Below are 25,763 nucleotides of genomic sequence, written 5' to 3'. Positions count from 1 at the left end.
AGAAATCTAAAAAATATTTTGAATACGTAATTATTCTTCTTAACTTTTTTGTGTACTTATATCAATTTGTTTTGAAATATTGTTTTGTTTGAAGTCGGTTTTTCTTTTTGTTAATTTTATTATTTATTTGTGTTACGCATCTCGCTCCAAACAATAAGGACAACCCGTGAGGCAACCTGTCTGTGTTGCATGCATCTGGCATGGACAAATCCGCTACGATGCAGATCGTCGTATATAGAGTAGGCCTTAGTCCAGCTTTGAGATGCACAGGCTGAAATCTAATAAGAACAAAAGCCCTTTATTATGGTAAGTGGTCAACTGACATTGTAAGAAGCGGAAACCATCCTCCTTCACACTCAGCTGGAGTCACTCAATGAAACAGCAACTAAACAGCAATACAATATGTTATCAAAATCAAAATCTACTTTATTCAAGTCGGCTTTTACAAGCACTTTTGAATCGTCATTTAACAATTAAGTGAAGCTACCACCGGTTCGGAAAGTAGATTCTACCGAGAAGAACCGGCAAGAAACTCAGTTGTTACTCTTTTTCAACATTTAAAAAAAATACGTCTAAGTCATGTTAGTTAATACAATTATTTAAATTAATATATCCTGCCTGGAAGTCAACAGGTGTTCATTCCACGCTTTTTATCATCTACAATTTTGATGACTCGCGTATACCCACCACGCACTAAAGAAAAGAGCGTCAAAATCTGAAAACCGGTGTTAATCTACTATACTGATAGTACTCAAGAAGACGCAATAGCTCGACTAATATAACGAGCAGAGAGAGCTATCGAAGCCAACCGCAATTACAACTTAAAGATGGGATTTTAGAACCGCGACAAAAAATATCAGACCGAATTATACAATCACTGACGGAACCGGGGCATTCACAAGGTTTGTTATATATGTATGTATGAAGTAGATATTTTACATTTACTTAGCTACATAGAATTATATGATAAAGTTCTTTGCTTACAAGATAGGACGATCGTGAAGATATACGCTATTTATCAAGAGAAATTTACATTTGTTGTCAAGTAAAAACTTTTTACAAAATTATTTTCGGCCTGGTCAAGTAACTTTAAAGGACTAGTTACAGTTCTAGAATATAGATATAATATACAAAAAATATTAATTGTTATGACGTTTCATTATACACAAAGTCTTATAAAATACATTAGAAACGATTTAGCACGACCATGCCCAGCTTTCGTCATTACCATTTAAACAATACCTGTAACAAAACCTTTCCGTCTAATTCTCGAATAAGAAATCATCAATAGCCGTGCAATCATTAGTATAACTTAAACTCTAACATTAAAAAGATTCGATTCTACAAAATTTCAAAACAAAATTACCTATGGTAATAACCCTGCTCCCTAAGAAGCCACACTCATTAACGTTGCCTAAAAAAAAAAAAACGTCTAGAAAGCCCCGTTCTTAACTTTTCATATTCAAATTTCGAATTCGTAAAGACACGTTCACATTTGTATTAAAATTAAGACGCAGGCTGACTGCTTATTATCTAAACAATATTTTTTATTTACTGAAGATAATATTTGTCATACATTATATTTGTCATATATTTTGTAGATTACTGTAATAGGAATCGTATTGTTAACTTGATTTTCCTTAGTGAAGTTATTAAAATAATTATTGAATAAATACTTTAAAGCATGACATTTATTTTGTCAAAATAATATGATTTAAAGAAGTATGTACTTAGTAACCAATACCGACACCAACACCCAAAAACGTAAGATTTGCCGCGGTTTTTGGTTGCCATGTGTAATGTGTTAGCCAAAAAAGTAGCCTATGTCCGTTCTTGGAGTTCAGGTTTGTTTCATACCAAATTTCATCAAATTCGATTCAGTGGTTTGATCGTGCAACACTACCACGACACGAACACAACAGACAGACAGACATGCTTTCACATTTATAATAATAATATAGATTCAGTGTGATCGCGACCTATAGACTTCGCGTGACGATACGAGTACTTTTTAAACATAGGAGCGTTCTTTTTGCGAATTAGAAGTGTTCTCTCTTCAAAACAAATTGCTGACAAGCGAGACGTTCTGATTCTTATTTTGAATGCGCCAACCGCATTTCCCGCCAATTATAAACGTTGGACTTTAAATGCTATCACTTTGTGCTACAGTTTATTTTCGATTGACAGCAATTATAAGATCTGACAGGTCTAGTGAAAATAAAAGATATAGGTTTTTGTGATAGCTGTTTAATGTAACTTTGGTTTTGAAGTAAACATATTTAAAGATATTTCAATTAACGATTTTGTAATTTAAATTTTAGCTTTTTCTTATACGATACAACGGTTAACAATTATGAATTTGTTAAATTGTCTATGTGTAATATACAGAACAGATAAACATTCTAAAATCAAATTAAATATTATACCTTTATCATATTTTTTCTGTATCAGACCACTACTCTTTGTGTTCGAAATTCAAATTTATTTGATGATTCTCTTTTTAAATAGAGTTCCAAATTCGAATTTACTGTTTGTGTATCTATGTATATACCTATATCGTTATGTGAAATTGTTGATACTTGAAGACACGGTAATTTCCATGAAATATTTGTTTGCGTGACTCTTATAAGGTGACTTGAAAAGTGGAAAGGCGTACTTTATTTAGATGCCTGTTGCTTGCGACATCTGGTAAGACCGTCATAGTAAATATCAATAGCTATATTAATAAATATGTTAGACACACGGTTATTCCTGATTTTTTTTCTTTTCAGAATAATAGGGCTATTGACGGACATTTTTTTTTTAATAATTGAATTAAAGTCACATAAACACGTGAAAATTTTTACAGATGTCAAGAATTAAGTCTGTCATCAATTTCAATACATTCTACTGTTAAATGGTCGTAAGTTACGTCTGTTTCTTTTTGTATTGCATATTGCTATTCAGTTTTTAGTTTCAGGTGGAAACAGATATGGACGATGACCATTTATTAAACGAATAAAGCGATAAGTCACGTCAACGACATTGCTATTTTATAAAGGACAAAATTTGAAACTACAAGTTTTTCTTTTAAGACCTTTTGATTTAATGACATTGGAAGCAATTGACGTGATATTTGATCATGACATTTAGTCATTTAAAAAAAAACATTAAAATGTTCTCAATGTAACATGTAGGTATGATTTATTTTTAATAACAATGAGAGCTGATTGAAAGTTGCATTGTCTCACCAAAACACGGGACGAATGGTCACCTTAGTTACCTATTAATCAATCAATTATTATGTCAACGCAGTCGGAAACAACACGGACGATTCACGAGATTTACAAGCTACTCCTGTCGCAACTTTAATAGATACATTAAAATTTGAGTAATCTATTGACCTAAGTACCTAGTTACACAAAGCATTATGTAAAGAAATCTATGTATGTAGGTATATTCTTCATACAAGACAGCTACGGGCTATTTCATTGATTAGATTTCATCCTAAATTGCGATTTCGTATTAGGTAATTAATTCATATTAGTTATTCGAAATAAATCCATTTTATTTAAATTCCTTAGCCGAAGAAAAAAGTATCACATAGTGATAAAGTTATTTCTTAGCGAAAAGAGAAGTGTAGTGTAAATAATCTGAAAAGTTTGGAATCGAATCTATTACTTTTAGACCACAAGACGCCTATCCCCCTAACTATTGAGCTATAATTGAACTTTGACAAAAAAGATTAATAGCTCAGCTAGCCATAAAATACAATATTTCCTAGTAATAATTTTAATTTTTCAATCAATGTTTAGTTTAAAAACAGGCCGCAATCATTATTCCTAATTACCAAGAAGTTCTATTACTGATTCAATTTAAAGGCGATAGAATGTCGTTCAATAATAGGACGTTTAAATATTAACGATCAAGGCACGTCACGCGATGTCACGCGATGTCACGCGTGACACGTGACAGTGAAATGTCGCGTGTGACGGAAATGTCACAGGAGTTGAACTGTTGATACTTCAATGTTTACAATCGATAGTGTGTCATCAAATGTCATCGTTATTGAGCACAGATAAACAATAGTTTGTTGTGCGAAGTGTTAAATTGTTTTAGAATCATAATCATTTTGTATAAAATATACAAAATAGTGATATTGGATATTTTGTTATACATATAAATCTACTAGCGACCCGCCCCGGCTGCGCACAGGTGCAACACTGATACTATTTATTTACGACATCACATTATAAACTTCTAAAATTATCAGTGTTTCTTTACTATATTGTCAATGTTTTAATACAAAAACGTTTCTAGGAAATCACTCTATCTTTTAGACTTTGTTGTATATTACATAATGATAAATATGAGTAACCTCTTTCAATAATTAATCTAATGTTTGCAATATTGGACTGTTTACAAGAAACCTATTTTAATCAATGCAGTATATATTTTTGTATATTCTTTATTAATTTTTAGGTATTTATTAATTTGATTATGTTATGTGTTTTTTTTTTAATTAACTATTTTTTCTTTTTACTACTAACAACATTTTAGCCTGGGTGTGCGAAAGGATTTGCTAGGAGTTCACACAAATTAAATAAATAAAAAAAGTAATTGCTTTAAACTTTTTATTTTATACTTATTAATGTTTGGCAAAAGGAAGAATAACATGCTTCTCAGAGGGCAGCTGTAACTAACCCCGTCTTAATAATTAATACTTTTTGGTTCCTATAATTTAAATTATGTAACAAAATTCACACTAACCATACAATATCTATTTGAAATAATTATGATATTAATTAGATACGATAGAATATACAGAGAACAAATTAAAATTTTGTTTAGCACCAAAATAGCTAGATAAGACTTAGGATATGCAATAAATATAATACAAATGATCCATTACAGTTGAGCCATTTTACAAATGCCTGATGACAATACAGTATGATAGGATAGTACCGGTAAAAGTCACGCTGTATTTATATTTAATTTAGGTAATAACATATCGTTATATATAATTGACGTCACGTCAAAAAGTTTTGTGTAAATGCCAAATTTTCAGATTATGTATCTATACAATATTTTTACATTTAAAATGAAAAAAGATCTCTACTTAAAATTCTGCCATAATTTTGTACATCATTACGCTATTATATACAGTTATATTGCACATTATTACTATGGAATGTTGTTTTTTAACATGTTATTAATACCAATTAATTACAATTAACATTATTAAGATTCGAAATACGCTTAAATACATAATGAATTAAAGTTCAAAGATATAATTTTCAAATATATACAAAGCTATTTAAACGATATTACAAATTACGTATTATTGAATAATTTACGCCAGGTACCCCTCCACTTTTGCGTATTGGGCTGAGAATTTGAAGGTACTGGGTATACAGATAACTATACTATTTATAAGTACTATTACTAATTCTAGGTGAAATCACAAATGCACTGGATAATCTGTAATTAACAGTCTGTGAACACTGGTTACGAGTAGCGGGGTCACGATAGACTCGTTTGGACCCTGCCATTTTGACGTCGATTAACATGTGCTTCGCTGTGGATATTTCTCTTAGTCCTTGAGAAGAATGCAGCGTTGCATCCGCTCACTGAACACCGATGCAATAATTGTACATGAACACTTTCACAATGCATCTTCAGACTAGACAAGTCCTTGAAACACTCCCTACAACCTCGGCACGAATAGAAACCATCTTTGTTTGGTCTTGGCGCCTCATCTTCGACGCAGTAGTTGACTTTTTGAGCCAAAGGCGGTGAGTAATTTTGACAACCAAAACTATTAAGACTGGGTGGCAGAAATCCGAATGGTAAAGGTGGAAAATTTGGGAGCATACCAAACGGAGTGAATAAGAAAGGATGCTGACTAAACATATCACGTCCATTTAAATAGGATTCCGGCAGAGGAAGAGGTGGGTATGGAGCACTGAAAGGCACTTGCCCTAAATGACTTTTTAATTTTTCACTATCTCGGGCACGATAATACTTCTGTGACTCGATGTAAGGAACGGCTCTTTCGTCTTCGTTTAATTTTGAAATCTGCTCTATTTGTTCTTTTATTTTATCTAACAAACGCAGATCGTTATATATTCTCAAGTCTTCGACTAGTATTCGCCTATGCAAGTTAGTGTTTGCGCTGTGACGATCTCTGCTGCGCCGTGTATTGAAAGCTGCTCTACAACCATCTGTGTTACATTTGTACATCACTTTTAAATGTGCATTTTGGTAGTGTGTCTTTAGAATATACATGTTTTGAAAAAACTTTTCACAAACTTTACATTTAAGAGGATTATCCATATCTACTGGAACATCTGTAGTAACTACAAAGAAGCCGTTGTCGAAGTGGCCATAGATTTGACCTTGGTTGTCATCTGATGCATATTCATAGCTTGAAACTGACGACGAAGGAGATCTATCTGAATAGTCAATACCTTCGTTCACGCTTGGATTAAAAGGACCCGAAGGGTGGTGTGTTTCGACTTTCTTTGGAATGTGAGGAAAGTCTCCTTTCGATAAGCTTTCTAGTCTTTTCAAAGAATTTTCAGAAGAGAAGTGATCACTGCTCTGGTTAAATATTTCGTTTGTTTTATTAGTATCCAATTTATCAGCGGGTTCTTCTTTAACTCGTAAATCTTGGGCACAATAATTTATGTCAGTTGCCTCCTGTTTTATTGGTTGAGGTTCTTGTTTTATCTTAAGATTTTCAACTTTATCATAAGGAACCGAATATTTGCTATTTTCAACGTCAGTTTCCTCACACTTGACTCTCTTTAAATTTAAAGCTCTGTCTTCGTCTTGGTTTTGATCATCGTTCTTGGTTTCAAAGTCATTGCTATCAATTACATAATTATTTTTAAGTCTAGTAGGATTAAGATTTTTACGTTTCCGTTTTATTACTTCAGGACTTGCAACGTCTTTAACTGTATCTGAATTTTCATTATTATCACTTACGCTTCTTTGGTCATATTCTGTTTCTGATTCATCTGCGGACCCAGTTGACTTATTGAGATTAGAATAGTAATCACTGGTCTCAACCTGATCATTGTCGTCATCGTCATCGTCACCGGCGACAACAACAATACCATCATCTTCATCAGATTCCCCTTGTCCTTCATGATCTTTATTTTCTACGGAACTAGATTCACGTCGTAAATGATGAGCCTGATCAATTGTAGGCGAGAAATTAAGGCCATTTTTATAATCTAAGGGTATGTTTGATGCGTATGATCTCATATTTTGAGATGGATTTAGCAGAGGGTATGATCCAAATGGATGCATGGAACTTATTACTGGTGGCATGTTTAAGCCTGCCCCAGGTGGTGGAATTAATACAGGGTGTGACTGAGCACTTCTTCCATCGTGTGGCGAGATCTTCCTTCTTAAATGAGGCGAATGCAATTTTGGGTTTGGGTTGGCACTGTGTCTGTTCCTCGACCTTCTAGAACTAAACATCATACTACAACCTTCAACTGTACATTTGTGCATTTCCCTTAGATGTACCGCCGAAAAATGAATTTTTAAAGCACCTTTATCACAAAACGTTTTAAGGCACACGTTGCATTGAACTCGTTTTTTACCGGTAGCGGGGTTTATAAAATGTGTGCCTAAATTTAATGGCATCTGAGATGCACCCCATTGTCTCTTCGGTGGGCTTATGCATTTACCCAACATCATATCTCTTGTTTTTTGTGCAGCTTCCACGTAGGCATCTTTACTTAAGTTAAGGACATTGTCATCTTCACTTCGTAAGCTTTCAGATCTCGTTTTACTCATTGCATTGTTCATTCTATTATCGGTTGGTTCTGAAGGCTTGCCTGATATTTGTGGAAGAAGTGCTTGTAATGATGCCAACCCCATTGGATTTTGGCTTAAAGCAGCAACCATTGCTGCCGGGTGTGAAAATGAAGAAGGTAATGAAATAGGTGGAATAGGCATATTGTTTGGTAATTGGAAATTAAAAAATTGATTTCGCATCGCATCCATTGCTGCTTTCTCCGCTGAAGTCATATCATAACTACGTTTTCTATTTTCATCTTTAGTATGATTTTCACTGATTTTGTGTTTTCTAAAATCGAATGGTTGCATATTTTGTAAATAGTTTAAGGGTGATGAATTAACAGGACTAGTAGTTGAGAGAGGACTAGATGAGGTAGAGAGATGGACACTATGGTTTGGGGAAGCTTCCGCAGATGAGGTTCTTTGCGGTGAGTGCGTTTGCTCGGGTGAATATCGGTTATAGTTGGGTGATAGTTTTTCTGTCTTAACACTCAAATCCTTATCAAAATAATGATTTCTAGCTTCCTTCTCTTGAGCAGCTTTTAAATAATCGAAACTGTTTTTAGCGTCCATAATATGTTGGAAATATTTGAAAGATTCATCATTTCTGACATCTTTGCCTGAACTTTCCATGAGTCTTTTAAATTCAGCTTCAAGTTTTAATTGATCGATGGCTTTTAGTTCCTCGTTGTTTTCCATATTTTTATCTTTGATTTGTTCGTAGTCGTGGCTGACTTTCGGAGGTGATGGAAGACCGTTTTTCTTGTAAATCGGTAGAAGAGAAGTTTTGTGAAGAGCTCTGGCCTCCTGTAGTTTGAGAATTTGTTGGAGCGCCAAGTTGTGCTCTGGACCGCATCCACTCCATCTTTCCGCGCTGCCCGATTGCGTTTCCTGTAACAATTGTAAGAAATTTATTAACAAAGGTCATAAGTAATAAAAGTTAATTACAAAATCTAATCCAATCGATTGTTGGATAATATATTTAACGGGGTGATGTTTGTATCATACTTATGCTAAATCAGTTAAAATCATAGCCTTATAAACAACGCGAAGCTCGATTCGATTAAATTAATTTCAACGTATCCGCCTATTCATATGAGATACCGTCTAGAGCTATTTTAAAGACAGGTTGTTCTAATGTATCTTCAAACTAACTATCGGGTCGACACAAAACCACACCTTGCGTTTTCAAAGACTAATATCGAATTAATTCCGAGAACGGAGAGCAATTGGGTAAAATTGTGTAAAATGACGGTTTCGAGTCGAGTCAAGAATAGAAAAGTGGTTTCTGTCGCGTGTTCGGAACGATTTAATCCGAAAACTAAATTACTATTCATTTGGTAAGTATTCGGGGCCGGTTCGCGTTGTCAAACTCGAGTTTCAGTTAATATAGCCACTCCTTAAGCTGAGTTTAATTTGGCTATTATTGTCAAAATTAAGTTTCAAAATATAATGTTAATGATAGTCAACAATGTGATAACTTTAAGAAAGTACAATATAAATGTACTGTATTGTACATACATATGTGTAAACTTTTGAAATTCGGTCGTTGGTTTTTTTTAATAATAAACTTTAGGGTTGTGTCGTAAATTTATAAATTTAATGAACATTGAAACTCATTTATTAGGGTAAAATACTATAGTACATAAATGAACATAAAAACCAAATTAAGCTTTGTTTAAGCAAAATGTCGCTTCAGGCGTTTCCGTGTTTAAAAAGAGTTGATTATCGTTTTAAAAATCGTTTGTCACTCGATTATACCGTGTAACTCGTGTAAGCGATGGGGCGGCCATATCATTATACATTTCTGGGGAAAATTATATTGTCATTTGCCGCGCCGGCGCGTCGGCAATTTCGTATAATCCACTCGAAAAAAAAGTCTCCACGAATTATTTTCTAATGCCACAAAACGGATAAATGCACGATAATAAAGTGTCGTTTAAGTAAAGTATACGTTTCGTGATCGAATGTAATTGAGGGCGGTTTTAAAGTAATTTCATGATTTGTGTAAAGATTAAAATTTCATTTTTTGTTATTTCGATGTCGTTGTTTAGATAAACGATTTGGGGTTGTTGTCTGATGGTTGCTCCGTTTACGATACTCAAGTATTTACAGCGGTAAATAAGTTTAGCGTATGTATTAAAATTCCCACACGTAGTGAGCAAAACAAAACAAAAAGTGACTAAAGTCGCGATGGTAAGCCGAGGTGACTGACCGACCAAATAAACAACAAACTATATTTAAACCTTAATACGTACTGTTAAATACCATTTTTAAATAAAAACAACGCAATATTAAATATGCCTCGTATTTGACCCACGCCTACCGTCAGAGCAATGGACAAGCGGACATATTTCACAGGATTTTTCATAGCTTACATCAAATGATATTAAGCTATAATTCAACGTTTTAAGGTATATTTTACATTGACGACGGTCTCGTTTTTTTATATGGTCATTCCGCGATGATCGCTTTTGGCTCGCTGTCGTGACATGCCATATTGTTCAGTGTATGATACGTGCAGTGAGTAAACAGGTTCCATACTTTGAAGCGCACTGTTTTACCTTTTTTCTTAATAATCTTTGAATATAAGTCATTGGGAATTTTATGATGGGCGAAGAAAACGACGAGATTGGTCTGGTCTGTTTTTATGGGACATTTAAACTACGTACCAATCAACCGTTCATGACGCAACGGTTTATTTTTTTTATGTTCTTAATTTAACTTTACATTACATTAATTTTTAGAGACAGTATGCTTACGATCTACTTAAAAAAAATTAAAGATTTTGTAAGGATTTTTTTATTTATATTTAAAATAAGAACGCATGACTTGGCCGTTGATATAAAAAAAATTTGAATTAACACTTAAATTCGAATGGATCGAAAAATAAAAAAATTCTGATTTATAGCAAAATATTCTTATAGGTTCGTATATCTAATAACAATTACCAATCTAGTGACATTATACTTACATTATGAAGTTAGTTATGAAGTCTATACCTATCATGTAATTAGTGGGGGCCGTAACTAGATAAATACTACTACGGCTATGTTGGATAATTCCTCTATTACTAATCATTAATAGAATATAATTGTTCGGAAATTGAGGTGTGCTTGCACGTTGTATAAATATAGTAGATACCTACGTGTATGTACATAAAATTGGTGTTAATTTCGTATCGATATTTTATTACAGATTTTAATAATAAGAACGAAAAATACTCAAGAACCCACAATAAAAAAACAAAATTGTCAAAACTTTTGCATTTTAAACAATTTGTTAGACGACGATCAAACTGTAGTTAATAATGCTATCAGTATGAAAGTTTAATGTTAAAAAAATATAATCATTTTATCATTTAATTATTCATGCCAACCATTCACTCTCATTCATTCATTCAAAAAGTATCTACATTAATTCGAGGTTATGTCGAAATCAGGGACAGTTTATCAATATTTGTCGTTCGTTCGACAACGACTTGATGGCGTGGGTGGGCGCTGTTTATTAATATGATTAACATATTACTATCGCCATGAATGAATCGAATGAGCAAATACAGACAACAAAAAAAAACTTGCGTATTTTTTTTTCTATTGACTTTACAAAAACAAAGTCTGGATTACAAAACATAATAAGTACTTACTTATTACTATATCTCTAGTTTAAAACTATTTATAAAATTTACATACACTCTTGTATTGATACTTTTGTTTTTTCATACACTATATTGAATACTAGCGAATACTTGCGGTTTTGCTCGCGTAGATTGTGAATATATTTACAAATTAACTTAATATATTACGTTGAAGATTGCTATACAAAGAGATCTTACCTCTTTGTTTCCGACAACGTAACGTCCTTTCATAGGCTTTAGACTATTTGTGTACCAAATTTCATTTAAATCGGTCTAGTAGATTTGGCGTGAAAGCTAGATATATGGATAGTCAGACAGAGTTACTTGCGCTTTATAATAGGTATATAGTATCTTCAATTATTACTTTTTTTATAGAATGGCTTAAAATTTAATTCCCTTTGCATATAGTAATAAAAGAAGCTTTAGCGCCGCAGTTAGATATTTATTTAGCTTATTTAATAAGCCGGATGCATCCGTAAATGTCTCTCAACATATAAACATATCCTACGTAAGTACGGTCTATCATTACAACGACACGGTATATCATCCCATCCCATTATAAGTTTTTGATACAATTTAGATTCTATATAAAATTATCTCCGCGGTCGTTTAAGTTAATACGTGTAATGATATACCGTGGACAAGTATGGAGAGCTTATCTTAATCTGGGCTTAAGGCGCCTCGTAGCGTTTATGGGTATTAATAATAATTGGATTACGAGCAGAGGTCAAATATCGATTTGACTTTAGTTAGGAGTGTCCTTAAGATGCTTGATATTGGATAAGGTACGTGTTACTTATGTTGTGAGGTGTTGAAGTTTTGATTTAGAATTACAAGTTTCAAGTTGGCAAAGGTTTTCAGAATTTCTATATATTTTTGAATATCGAATTGTAAATTTTTCAGTTATTAATTTTATATGACTTTATTTCATTGGATTTTAATTTGGGTTTTTCTTAATTATTATAACGTAATGTTTTAATTACATCGTTTACTTGAAAATTTAAAAAAATAAACCCATCAATTTCCGATAATAAAAATAAAGAGAGAAGGCTCGGACTATCTTACTCATAAAAGTTTGGAGGGATTTAGGGAGGGATAAACGATTAGTTGATTTTAATGAAAATTGGCACAGCTATATATTATACTCTGTAAAAGCATATACTTATGTTACGTTTTATCTTAGAATAAACAGTACCTAACACCTACACCAAAATCCAAATATGGTGGCGAATTATTTTGAATTAATACCAAACCATACATATTGTAACTTTTTCGAAATTTAACAATATTAACATATATAGGTAGGATATCTATGCTTCAATTTAAATCAAAGCGACCGAAAAACTATAAATACTTATGTTATATATACCTACATACTGTATAGGACATTTATATTTATAGTACACAAACGGAAGTACGTTTTCTAATAAAATCTAAACAAACCTTCTGGTAATCATCTTCCCACCAACGCTTCACGAACTGACTTAACTTACTCAAATTATCGTCAATATCATCACTCATTTTGTTAACTCAAAACTCAACACACACAAACTCAAATATTAAAATCACTAAATATTGCGAAACGTACGTCCAGATTAAAAGCTAAGCCGACTGTGACATGACCAACTAATCCTGTGTCACCCGGAGATCAGACGCCACCGATGGTGGGGTAGGGTTGACCCTTGACTTCTACCTGATAACAATAGCCGCCTACCTGTCTAGGGTACACCTACTGATAAGAAATTGGTATGACCCGGACTAATAATAATATCGTCACACGTGTTTTAACGAAAATTCAAACACAATTTAAGTTATGTTAATTTGTTGTAGTAACTGTTTAGTAGGTATAAATAAACAAGTACTTAGCGGCAGACATATATTTAGTATCTTCAATAGTTTAAATGATTAAGATAATGATATATTCTTTATTGGTTCCTTGCCTATATATCTAAATTGAAGTTTAGCGAAATTTAAAGTATGTCGATCTATTGATATGTAGTGCGTATAATTTACAAAAATATTTAAGTTTTATTTTATTTTGTACTAGCAATGGGTTATAGATGATTTATATTTATCTAATTCTAATTTTTATAAGATATAACCTTCCCTATAAATTCTTAGTAGGTACATGGCGATTGAAAATTTACCTACTATGGCTTTAAGCAAGTTATTATTTATATTAATATGTTTTGATTATATTATGTACTACTTTTAAAATATTCTCATCGATTAAGTTCGAAATAAATTGTTAAAGTAAGTAAAAGAGATTTTTATTTAACATTTTCCTGAATATCTTTGTATGGGTTTAAAAAAATATCTATTTGTGACTCGTTAAGAGTTATTCGATATTTCGCATACAAATCACAAATTGCAAACATTTCAAAGAGTTCCATGAAAGTTCAGATAACGACGAAACAAATGTCGAGTTAAAAAAAATCCTGTGTTTTTGTGCGAATTTATTACACCCATACAATTTACACAATGTCGGCATACCGTAAAGGATGGCGGCTTTGAAATAGACCGTATGTGAGACACATAGATAAGTATGGCACGCTGCCAACAATAAGGGTTGTTACTGATAACGGACAATGGATCCGGTTGAATAACCTTTGCCTTTTTTAGAATATTTCGCAAAAAACATTTGCAAAATTAAGAAAACATACTTGTTTTGTGTTTGGGTAATACCGAGATCTTAGTATAATTACCTATTTTTCATAGATTCTGATGTACTTTGTTAATTTCCATTATTAAAAAATCAGTTGTATAATCTACATTCATACACGGTTAAATGACGCGTATAATATAAAGTGTTTGTAAGGGATTGGATAAGAGCTATCTTGTATTTGATTTGTTGATAATAACTGCGTTATTAATAACAGTAACGATCATTAAATCATTTTCACTCTATAATCATCACGATTTATCACAGACGTGCAGGTGTGTTTGGTTTTGTGCAACATATAACCTACTACCTAATTCAATATACCTAGTTCTATTACAACATGAAATAGTCAGTGTGATTACAGGCTTTGGTATGGGACATATAGTATTGTTTTCAAGTGAAAAGATTTTACATATCATGGCTGTATAGAAAAAAAGAATCTTAAAGTATTTTCTTTTGTTATCAATAAAAAACCACTCACATTTGGAGACTTTTGTTCCATTTATATTTATAGGGAAAATATTAAAAATTTTGATAGTTCATTTGGAATAGTTATGGATTCTATTCTATATATATTTTAATTTGGTTGGTTTTGGTGTATTTTAAATGTAAAGTATCAAAGCTAATAATTAATATAATACAATTATTCATAGTAGTTAATATTGTTTTAATAATATATATATCAATAGATAAATATTACATAACATAATAATATTACAGTGTTATAAAGGAGAGAGAATTTGACAAAGTAGAAAAACTTTTTGTACTTACTAATAATATAAAATATATTTAATGTTAAATTGAATGTAATATATCTAATTCTTATACAGAGCGTCATCACTAGGAAATGTATTCTAGACTATACTTTATTTCCAAGTATGAACATTATAATTCAACTTACATAAAATTGCAATTTATGTATCTCCGATATGAACCTGTGATATTTGAAACGTATTTGTTGTACGTGTCACTTGACCTACCTCAGTCTGTTAGCCTCACGCCTCGGCTCGCAATTTACACCTAATAATTCAACAAGTAATTAAAATTTCGTCTCACAATAACAATTTATCGCTTAATAGTTAATTGTGACTCATGACTCGATGACGTTAATAATACATATGAATGTTTGTTTCAAATCGATTTCTATATGATAATTGTGATATTTTTTTATAATAATTTAAGTAATATTCATAATTAATTTAATTATTCAAATTTTAAATGTAGGAAACAGCTGTTTCCATGTTAGGCAAGGCTTAAAACTATTGTGCAATATTTTTTTTGCTGTCGGTACGCAATATATATTCAATTTTATGTAGAATATATTATTTATATTATATATGTATGTATGTTATAAAAAATATATATTATTAATAAGTATTGGTATCTAAGTTTCACAAACAAATGCCAAAACGGCCTAAGGTGTAATTGTTATCTGCTTTTGAAATAAATATCTATAATAAGTTCCCAACAAATAATCTAGCCTAAAAGGGCACGTAGGTATTATCAAATGCTAAGATAAATTATATTTCGATGTGAACCGCGAACACGCTAAGAATGCGTGTACATACAGACAAATATTCTCATAGGTAATTATTCACTACCTGAGTATTATCTACTCTTAATAATGTCAGTTAAATTTGGACGAAATGTTTTTGGAGGCTGTTTGCGCTACACCAATGTTAGGTATGTGTTTGTAAGAGTGGCCGAGTATCATTCCTGATACGGTTTCATCTCTGAGTTAGATTCGATACTTTTCACAACACTATAATCAATCTGTCACTGAAGAACTCTTATAATAATTACAAATCAACAGTGATCTTCAAAATGTATTGAAATATTTAAACAGCAATGGGGTTATTTTCTTCTAAGGTATCTATCTATTTTGGTTAGCATACGTATTGTTTTGTTATATCTGGAATATTGGAATAGTTAAAACAAAAAACAGGCGGTGCAATTTGTAATTTTAAATTTATTTTAAATTGTAAATGAGTTCAAGAAAGAAAATAATAGAATATTTATAAATATATAGCAATAACATACTCAAGTATACATATCTACGATTTGTCATCCAAGATTTACGAACGAATGAACGAACGTAAATCGGAATCGAACACAAAAGCCCTTTCAGAATAAACAGCGACATGCGATCGGCGTCATTTTAAACTATTATAAATAATCAAATAGAGTTTCACATTTCAACTACTGAAGCTTAAATATAGAACCGGTTCATCAAACATCGTTCAACGATTCCATATCGGAAACCAGTCGAAGCCGCGGGCATTAACTAGTCTATTCATTATTTATAACATGTATACTGCTTATTTATAATTTATAGCTCACACTTAGCTCGAGCCGCGTTACGAAATATATATACATAGTTTATGATAGAATCAGTAGGCGTTGTTAGTGTCACTGGGGGTATAAATAAAGGAATTAGTTACGGCTATTATTTGTTAGCCCGATAATATTGATACATTGCCACAAATGCGTTTTACTTGTTCCGTACCTGCTCGGATTTATCATTGATTTCAGAAATGTGAGGGTAGTGGAAAGTTGTTCGAATTGGAATAGATTAAAATAAACCTCGTTTCTATATTATAATTGCTATATATTATGCATCAATAAATATTTAAATACGGTATTCGAAGATACGCAAATGTAGAGCTTTTTTTAGTTTGGGCAACTTTCAAGAGATGGCGCTGTGTGTACCTAAGATTGTAAAAAATCATTTTAAAATATTATGGCAAATATAACCACTTATATAAATATATAAGTCGTAACCTTAGCCTTATTTTGAAATAGTAAATTTGTATGCTTTTTATTAAGTATTTTTTTTTAATTTGTTAGACTGACAAGTGTTAGTTGAGCACATTTTTAAATATTAACATATAAATACATATAAATATTGCGTCAAAATCCAAATGCTATCAGCAAAAGGTTTAACAAGCTTCGTATATAATAAAGTAGAGCCTGGCTCTTGGAGCAAGGGAAAAATAATTTGTCTAATGGAGCGCCGCGGAAACTATGCGTTTCTGACGAGTATCGATTTATTTCAATAAACCTATACCTACTAGATAAAACTGTATTTATATAAAAAACTGTAATAAGCAAGATAGATAAATGACCTTCTTGGATATAGCTTAGTTTTTATTATAGTAGATATTAATGTAGTCTACAATGGAATGCGCTTACTTAGAAGATAAGAGTTTTCAATGCAAATAGAAATGTTAGTTAAAATAATTGTTGCTTAGATTTAATTATTCACATAAAATCACCTTTATTGTAGTAAAGTAATTATTATGATAAAGGATATTTTGTCGATGAAAATATGTATGTGTAAGATGGCTCGAGTTAGAAGTTCGTAGTTCTTAAAAATTGTATAACACAGAGGAAAATAACAAATGTTTATATTTGAAAAAACAAAAACAGAGGGGTTACAAGCGAAATATACCTAATCTTAACATACTTATTTCGTAACTTTGAGATTCTGTACTATAATAGAAATAAGTACCTACATATGTATATTAAATGATTTACCTTCAAAAATATTGCCTTTAATGAATTATGCGGTGTATTTGTATGAATATGAACGATAGGTATTATTTAAAACTTTAAATTAAAATGTATCCGATAATCATATATTGAAAGAATGCTGAACATAACGCATTATCCAAGTTTTAGGTTACGCTTAAATTTGCATACATATCATAATTATAAAATGTTAAGATTTGTAAAGTCTTCGTGTAATGAGAGTCGAAGAGCCGGCGGCTCGTAGTGGATCAAGACACCCATGGGATGCCTCACTTTTCCGCATTTATAATAACATTACCTCAAAATATATTATGATGTAATAAACATAAAAAAGACGAGACAAATATATTAAATAATTATCGAGAATTGATGTCATATGGTTTTAAGTAAGTATTCTATTTGGAAAATCTAATAAAAAACTTAAAGCTAAAATGTTTGAGCTTACGCATTCATACATCCATATTAGAATCACGGCGCTGCATAATGTTTTAAACTTAAACATACCTATTATATAAATAGACGGACAACTTTTGACACACAAAAACGTAAATGGTCCGTCTATAAATTTGTAATACCTTGTGTCATATATGTGTCTTTAATTGCTTCTTAATGGTTCAATATTTAAAAACGATTCGTCGAAATTATAACGTGTAGTATATGAAACTAAATAAAACATATAGATTTTACTAAAATAAATATAAATTAAGCTCATATAAATACATATTTATATGTATTATAGATAACAATAAAAATAATTATAATAAGTAGCGTTGAAAACACCGGAATGTATATCACACTAAAACAAATATTTTTTAATATCTGCACATTATTTTTTAAATCATCGGTTTAGCCGGATTTAAACGGAGTTATTATTGTCATTTAACAATACACTTCTTGCTAAAAATCATCGTATAAATCTTCATGAGTTTTAATGTAAGCTTGGAAACGTGTACCCGTGAAAACTACATGATATTATTATAAAGTTGATACTTATTTATTGCTTAACTAAATATCATTATTAGATATCCTATCAATTATGTAAATTTAATGGATTTTATAAAATCGCAATAATATTTATGACCATGAATAAAGGATGAAGATTCGGCTTTACTCTCCCTCATATTTTCTAGTGACATGAAAAACCGATTCATACTTTTTGACGTCATCTGATAATCGGGAAACTTTTATACATTTTTACATTGCTAGAATAATGAGTACGAAAACAACAAGTATATATATTGTATGTAGAACATTATATGTGGTTAGCGCCACAAGCGATCTGTTCGAAATGTTAATGTAAGTGCTGAAAAATTTTTAATCGTCATTTTACAGAACAATATTTAGCAAAGCTACCATCTGATCGAAATGTATTCTACCCCAAAAGCTTAACCAAATATGTATTCTTTTCCAAGAGTTAAAAGACAAAGTTATATTAGTTAAATACAATTATATATATACTACTTATCCCTAGATAGATGAATAACATCATTAGAAATAATGTTTGATTTGGAGGCCATTTTGAAATAATAACAAAATAACAGTTGCGATAATGTGAGATGTAAAATAAGAGCTTGTAAAAATCTATAATGGGCGTTCTCTGGGCTTCGGATTTATATAACGTCAATTTGTTTACAATTCACAATTCAATCTCAATTGGGTTCTGTTTTATTTCAATCTGCGAAACACCGAAACCTTGTATATGATATTCTAACAAATATAAACGTTTTACATAACAATAAAACGATTATTATGTGCCGAAAGAAAACACAGCATCGCATTATGAAGAAGCAGTGCCTACTCACCTTTATATTTTACTTACGCTTGTGTGTTTTAAGCCGAATAATATTCGTCCTTTGCCTTATTTGTTTGCTCTGTCACCGCAAGGCGGGAACCGGTCTGTCAAAGTCATTGGAGTATTCACCAGGAAGAACCTTCCTGCGATGCTGTGTTTTCTTTCGGCACATAATAATCGTTTTATTGTTATGTAAAACGTTTATATTATGTGCCTTGTGGAAAACACAGCATCGCATTATGAAGACGACGTGTTTGATATCTGCTGGTGACAAACAAACACACGCAATGTTGAATTAGACCTAGAATAATAAATGCCTTAAAGGTTATATGTTTCGAACATAAGAGCAAAAAATAACTAATGAAACCTTAAATCAGTCTTAGTATTTTTATTACTTAAGAAAATTAACTCTTACAAATTAGCATTTGCTATCCTCATGCAAATAATTTAACTTATTCAACTTTAATACCTTCTGCATACATCATTAGGAACAAAAAACCAAATTCAGTCAATTTCTATTAACCTGCATCTGCAAGATTACTTAAAACAAACAAATAGAATTAGAATAGTCTAATATTAATAAATTATATAAATCAATTAAAAATAAGAAACAAACAATAAAATTTGACATACTGGCCCCTGGGGCAGAGTTCAACTATATATATTATAGCACAAGGCTTAATAAACCTACTTGAGATCATATTAATCACAATAGAGTCATCACACTAAATAGCTTTAAAATTATCAAATAAATTATAATCACGCTCGCGTCCCTGTGTATCAATCTCTCGGCAATAATGATTTCTTAGAGTATTCATAGATTTCCAGTTACCTCTTTCTAGAATTTCTTCTACAGGTCTATTCTCTAGCCAAGCCAAAGAGGCTACTGCTGATCGACATGAACCAGGTGCGGCATCAATTCCTGCATCCTTTAATACAGACCGCACCCATCCTCCTATTAAAGTCTTAGAAGCTGGCTTTGGTGTACCTCTGATTGTTATGAAAAGATGCTTTATATCTTCTGTCCGCCTACTTTCAGACACTTGGATCAAAAGACGAATCCATCGAACTGGACATACATTACTGTCTTCATTTGGTAGAAGCCTCCAACCAGATTGGCGCCTAGATCCGTTATCAGTCTTAGATCCAAATACTGGCCAAAAACAAATGTCTTGACCGTCATCAGCAAAATGTTCTTTTGATATTCTTAATAAGGTTAAATCGTGTAGCCTACGTCCTGATGTTAAAAGTAAAATTGTTGCAGTCCTTCTTGCTATTTCGAATAACGAGCTATCCTTGGGGTTTTCTCTTAGCCACTCTATTACTCGTCTAGCATCCCAAATCGGTGGTTTAAATGATGGTGGTTTAGAATTGTTGATAGCTCTTAAAACCTGCTTTACCATAAAATTAGAGGATATCTCACTATTTTGTCCACAGAATGTGGCCACTGCCGATTTATGAACCAACATCGTGCCATAAGATAAGCCTTCTTTTAGGAAAGTGTCAGCAAGAAATTGAGCTACCTCTTCTGGCCTGGGCGATTTCGGATCTGACCCTCTAACGCTACACCAAGTTATCCATCGCTTAATGGCTGGTTCATATGTCTCAAGAGTGGAACGTCGCCAACTCTTCTTGAGAAGGTCTTTTTCGGCCTGCGACCATGTGGCTATCTTGTCCGACCACCCCCAATTTTCCAAACCTTTAGAGTTAGCTGGTCTATCTGCGGAGGTGGACGTCCTGTTGTCAGGTCCACTAGCACTCTGTGCAAGTTGGGCACTATCATGGGCTCGTCCAGGGCTCGAAGCTGGAGATCTGCTTTCCAAAAGGGTTGACTCCAATCTGGAGCCACGAGTAGGTATGTGCCTCTCGCCCTGTTCAGATGACAAAGAACTCTTGGTATTAGATTTGGTGGAGGAAATATCCACCCCAACCGGTAATTCCAGTCTCTTGAAAACGCGTCTACGAATATTGCGGAACAGTCTCGTGAATCGAGGGTTACGTAGTCTGGTACAACTGCCGATCTTCTTGATGCAAAAATGTCTATGTCTGGCCTGCCCCAACGCCTGAAGATCTCCTGGGTAGCTAGAGGTAGTAGGTGCCACTCGGGTACTGGGCGTTTCCTTGACAGCCTGTCTGCTATGCTGTTGTACCTGCCTGGGAGATACTGTGCCGACAGAATAATGTTCCATTTGTCTAGAAGTGTCAAGAGCTGAAATGTCAGAGACAGTAGTCCTATCGAGTGAGTGCCTCCCTCTTTGCGAATGTACGCAATTATTGTTCTGTTGTCCGTCTGTAGCAACACGTGAGAGTTTCTGAGACTCCTCGTCTGAGCTCTTACTGCAGACAATACTGCGAACATCTCTTTTTTGTTGCAATGCCATAATTTCTGCTGAGGTGCCCAAGATCCTGACATTGTTATCTTGTCCAACACTGCACCCCAACCGATGTCTGAAGCGTCGGTGGTCAGAAAATGAGATACTCCTATCGGGTGGATAGGGGTTGTTAGGCTCACGGCTCCGTGCCACCAGCGTAGATCTAACAATACCCTCCGCGGGATGATCATCTTTACTTTTGGCAGATTGCGAGGAAACTGTCGTAAGAAAATCTGGAGGTACCGACAGTGGAGTCGGCCTCTTGGTATCACGAAACATGCAAAATTCAACTGCCCTAGGAGGCACTGTAGTTCTCGAAGATTGCAACATTGCTTGGTTAACATACTTGTTATGGCAGTAGAAATTGACATCTTTTTCTTGGCTGGAAGTGACATGATATTTTGTTCTGTATCCCAATTGATCCCTAGAAAGTCTAGCGACCTCACTGGAGTTAGAGCTGATTTTGAGTAATTGATTTTCCATCCTAGGGACTCCAAAAGCTCCACAGCCTCCGCGGCCTGTGATGCCAATTTGGAGGGATTCTGGTGTACCACGAGAAAATCGTCGAGGTAAACCAGAATCCGCATCCCTCTCTTGCGTAGAGTCTCCGCGACCCAGCAAGTGACTGCTGAAAAAAGCCTTGGAGCTGATGAGAGACCGAAAGGCAGCGAGGTCATCTGAAGGATTTCCTGCTTGTAAAATAGGCGCAGAAATGGTCTGTGGGAGGCAGTTATAGGTAGATGGAAGTAAGCCTGGGATATGTCTGCTTTTATCAACCAGTCGCCTGGTTGAAGAAATTCTGGTACGGTTGCGTGGCTGATAAGTTGAAAATGTTTTGTTTTCACAAACTTGTTCAGCTCGCGAAGGTCGAAAATGGGTCTGAAGCCACCATCGCTCTTCTTTACTAGAAATATCCGGGAGAAGAAACCGGGAGTCAAAGAAGCTGGTTTTTCTAATATTCCCAGGCTCTTCAACTCCTCGATTTGCAAGGTCATCTGCGCAGATGGTCTTGTAGCATAATTCCTTGCTACTGCTGGTGAGGGGAACAACAGTGGGGGTCTTTGAACAAAGGGTATCCGAGACCCTGATATAACTTTCAGGATAAAAGGTGTTGCTCCGAGCTCCTCCCACCTTTCCCTGAAATTTTTTAACTGGCCCCCTCTGAACCCCTGTTTGGCGTCACTGTCTTGACTGGTCAAAGGTACGAAAGGAAGATTTTTTACCTCTCCCTTTACCCTTGCCTCTGGCTTTAAAGTCACTACCTTGAAAATTTGAGTTCCTCCGAGGAGCCTCATATTTGGGTTTCTTTGGGGCTGAGCTAGGAAATGTGTTTGGGGCTGAGTTAGAAGGAAATTTCCTTTTATATGTGGTTACTGAATTTTTTTCTGTTAATGTAAGTGAACTTAACCAATGCTGTGGACCACCAAAATTTTGAATTAAAGTATTTAATTTAATTTGATCAAATAAATAGGATTCTGAAGGGGGAATATTTCTAAGTGCCAACTGTATGCACTTGTTAGGAATTTCCTTAATTAATCTCTCCCTTCTAGTCTCAATAGACTCAGCCCGCTTACCACAAACAACTTGTAAAATGTTTTCTGAATTCTTAAAAAATGAGGTGCCTTGACCTACTGCTGAGGTAATCTTTTCAAGGAGGGTTGACGCTTTTAACTCCTCCGGAGAGCTAAAAGCCCAGTCAACTACAGACTGTAAACCACTCCGAAGTAACTCATTACTTTCAAAAATCGCATTTGACAATGCAGCCATAACATTCTCCGTACCGGCTAGGTAGTCTTTTGATTTACTGAGGTGGTACAACTCGTCGTTTATTGCTAGGTCAGTGAAGCCCGGAGTGGCAGCAAATGATTGCAACGTTTTAGAGTACCTAACGTTACGCCAGGTAGGTAAACCAAAATGTTGGAGCGACTTTATTTTAACAACCCTCTCCGGAAGAGCTGGCTTTACTAATTTAGATGCATCTATATCAACTGCAATCTGGCCTAAATTAAGGAGTGTCTCCTTCTCTTGAGGAAGAACTAAAAAGGGATCGTTTACAATCTGATTATCTAAACTCTTTGAAATAACAGGTTGATTATTTTGCGAGCCGCCGAGACTATGCATATAAATATTGGATAAGAATCCTACCTGGTTAATGAGAGCCTCTAAGCGAGGGTCTTCTTTTGCACTTCTCCTTTTAAATGACGGTCTTTCACTCTCCGTTACAGAAGATTCTGATGATGAATCAGAGTCAGAAGCGTCTTCGTTAGATATTAATACGTCCGGATTGTTTTCCTTATCGTTTGGAACGAAATTCTCGTTAGTATTCATTTTAATTCTTATTAAAACTATTATAATTAAAAAACACAAACAATTAGGCGGCGAGTAACACACGCAATGACTTTGACAGACCGGTTCCCGCCTTGCGGTGACAGAGCAAACAAATAAGGCAAAGGACGAATATTATTCGGCTTAAAACACACAAGCGTAAGTAAAATATAAAGGTGAGTAGGCACTGCTTCTTCATAATGCGATGCTGTGTTTTCCACAAGGCACATAATAAGTAGATAAATATCTACATGTAAACGATATTACAGACTATTAAGAACTTAAAAGGAGTAAATGATTTGAACTAAGCAATCAAAAGAGCTGGTTCCAATCAATTTTGATATTTGGACCCACTTTAAGAGACATTTTTGGTTACTGGCTAACTTTCGTGAAAAATTACTAATGCTGTCAACGATAATGCCTAATAGATTATATATAAATTGAAATCCCAATTGAAATAAGAGAAATCTTGTTAAAATTAAATAAATACTCAGTTAATTTTAAGAAGTATTGAAAATAAATTGAGATTCTATGAACAGCATACGTTGCATATTTACTAAAATATTTTTATCTTTTTTTTTTAATTATAAAAGCACAGATTAAATTAAAAATAAACACAAAAGGCCCACCTACACGTCCTTTTACAATAGCACATGCAGAAACAATTATCGCGATTAATTACTTTCGCAATATTAACGTCAGTTAATGAAGTCATTCATTAATAATTTTAATTAAAACAACATTTGAGAGTCCATTATGACACCTACGTACTTTATCTTTGCGATTTGCAATCGAGAGTCCTCCAAATTTTTCCAACTGTTTTTTTTAAACTTCACTAAATAGAAAATTATTTTTAAATCTATTTATATTTTATTTAGAAGCTTATAATAAATAAGGTAAATAATGTTCAGTGACCATTCAAAATATGTCCTATTGTTAGTTATCTAATAACAAAAGGATCATAACCCTTTTGTTTAAAACAATAAGACGACAATGAAAACGCAATGCCAAAACCAAAGGCAATAAAAATAAAGCAGATCACTTCTTATCAATTTACAAACAAAGGTTTAAACGAATCGAAGTTCAATTCAATATTTATCAATCGCGCTTTTCTTATCCGATATTAAAAAAAAAAATAAACTGACCTGAATCATGAATGCTTCTTTCAGTTCACAAACACCATACACTCCACTACACAGTACATTTCACATCTAATCCTCCAACATGTAGTACGTGATACAAATATAATCGGAATTATATCGTGACTATACACGGCACACACGACCGTCTAACAGTCTGAGAGACCGGCCACTGGCCTGTGAAGAGCGGGATGAAAGATGTGCGGGGGAACATGCACGCTGAAGGATGCCAAAGGAGCCGGGCAGATGCGACAGGACCTCGAAGAAAAGAGACGACTACACTGCGTGACATTTAAAAACTGTGTCTTTACAGCGCCACTAGTATAAACACGACGTTTTCCTACTTACTACTATGTTAATAGCGGCGAATTTAGCGTGGATTTTAATGTAGATCGGACGTTTTGGTTCCGTAGACGAGGTGTCCTCTAATGTGTCGCACAATATAGAGCACTAGCTCTAAAACTAGGACAGTAGAGGTGATATTAGCGCGTGCGGCTAATGTCGCTTCTGT

General features: G+C 33.5%; 1 protein-coding gene across 1 annotated transcript; it reads right to left on the bottom strand.

Moving 5' to 3' along the window:
* Nucleotides 1-4,607: 4,607 nt before the first annotated feature.
* Nucleotides 4,608-25,422, bottom strand: LOC124534546 (zinc finger protein basonuclin-2). The gene is made up of 2 exons (XM_047110439.1): nucleotides 25,259-25,422; nucleotides 4,608-8,685 (listed from the first exon to the last, which is right to left on the bottom strand). Exons 1-2 carry the CDS (start codon nucleotides 25,265-25,267, stop codon nucleotides 5,503-5,505), a joined length of 3,192 nt encoding a protein of 1,063 aa, XP_046966395.1. The 5' UTR covers nucleotides 25,268-25,422; the 3' UTR covers nucleotides 4,608-5,502.
* Between the last annotated feature and the right edge of the window lie 341 nt (nucleotides 25,423-25,763).

Source organism: Vanessa cardui, chromosome 13 (genome assembly GCF_905220365.1).
Source record: "Vanessa cardui chromosome 13, ilVanCard2.1, whole genome shotgun sequence".
Classification (NCBI taxonomy): domain Eukaryota; kingdom Metazoa; phylum Arthropoda; class Insecta; order Lepidoptera; family Nymphalidae; genus Vanessa; species Vanessa cardui.
Note: the sequence above shows the minus strand (reverse complement) of the source record. Positions and strands in the feature narration are given on the sequence as shown.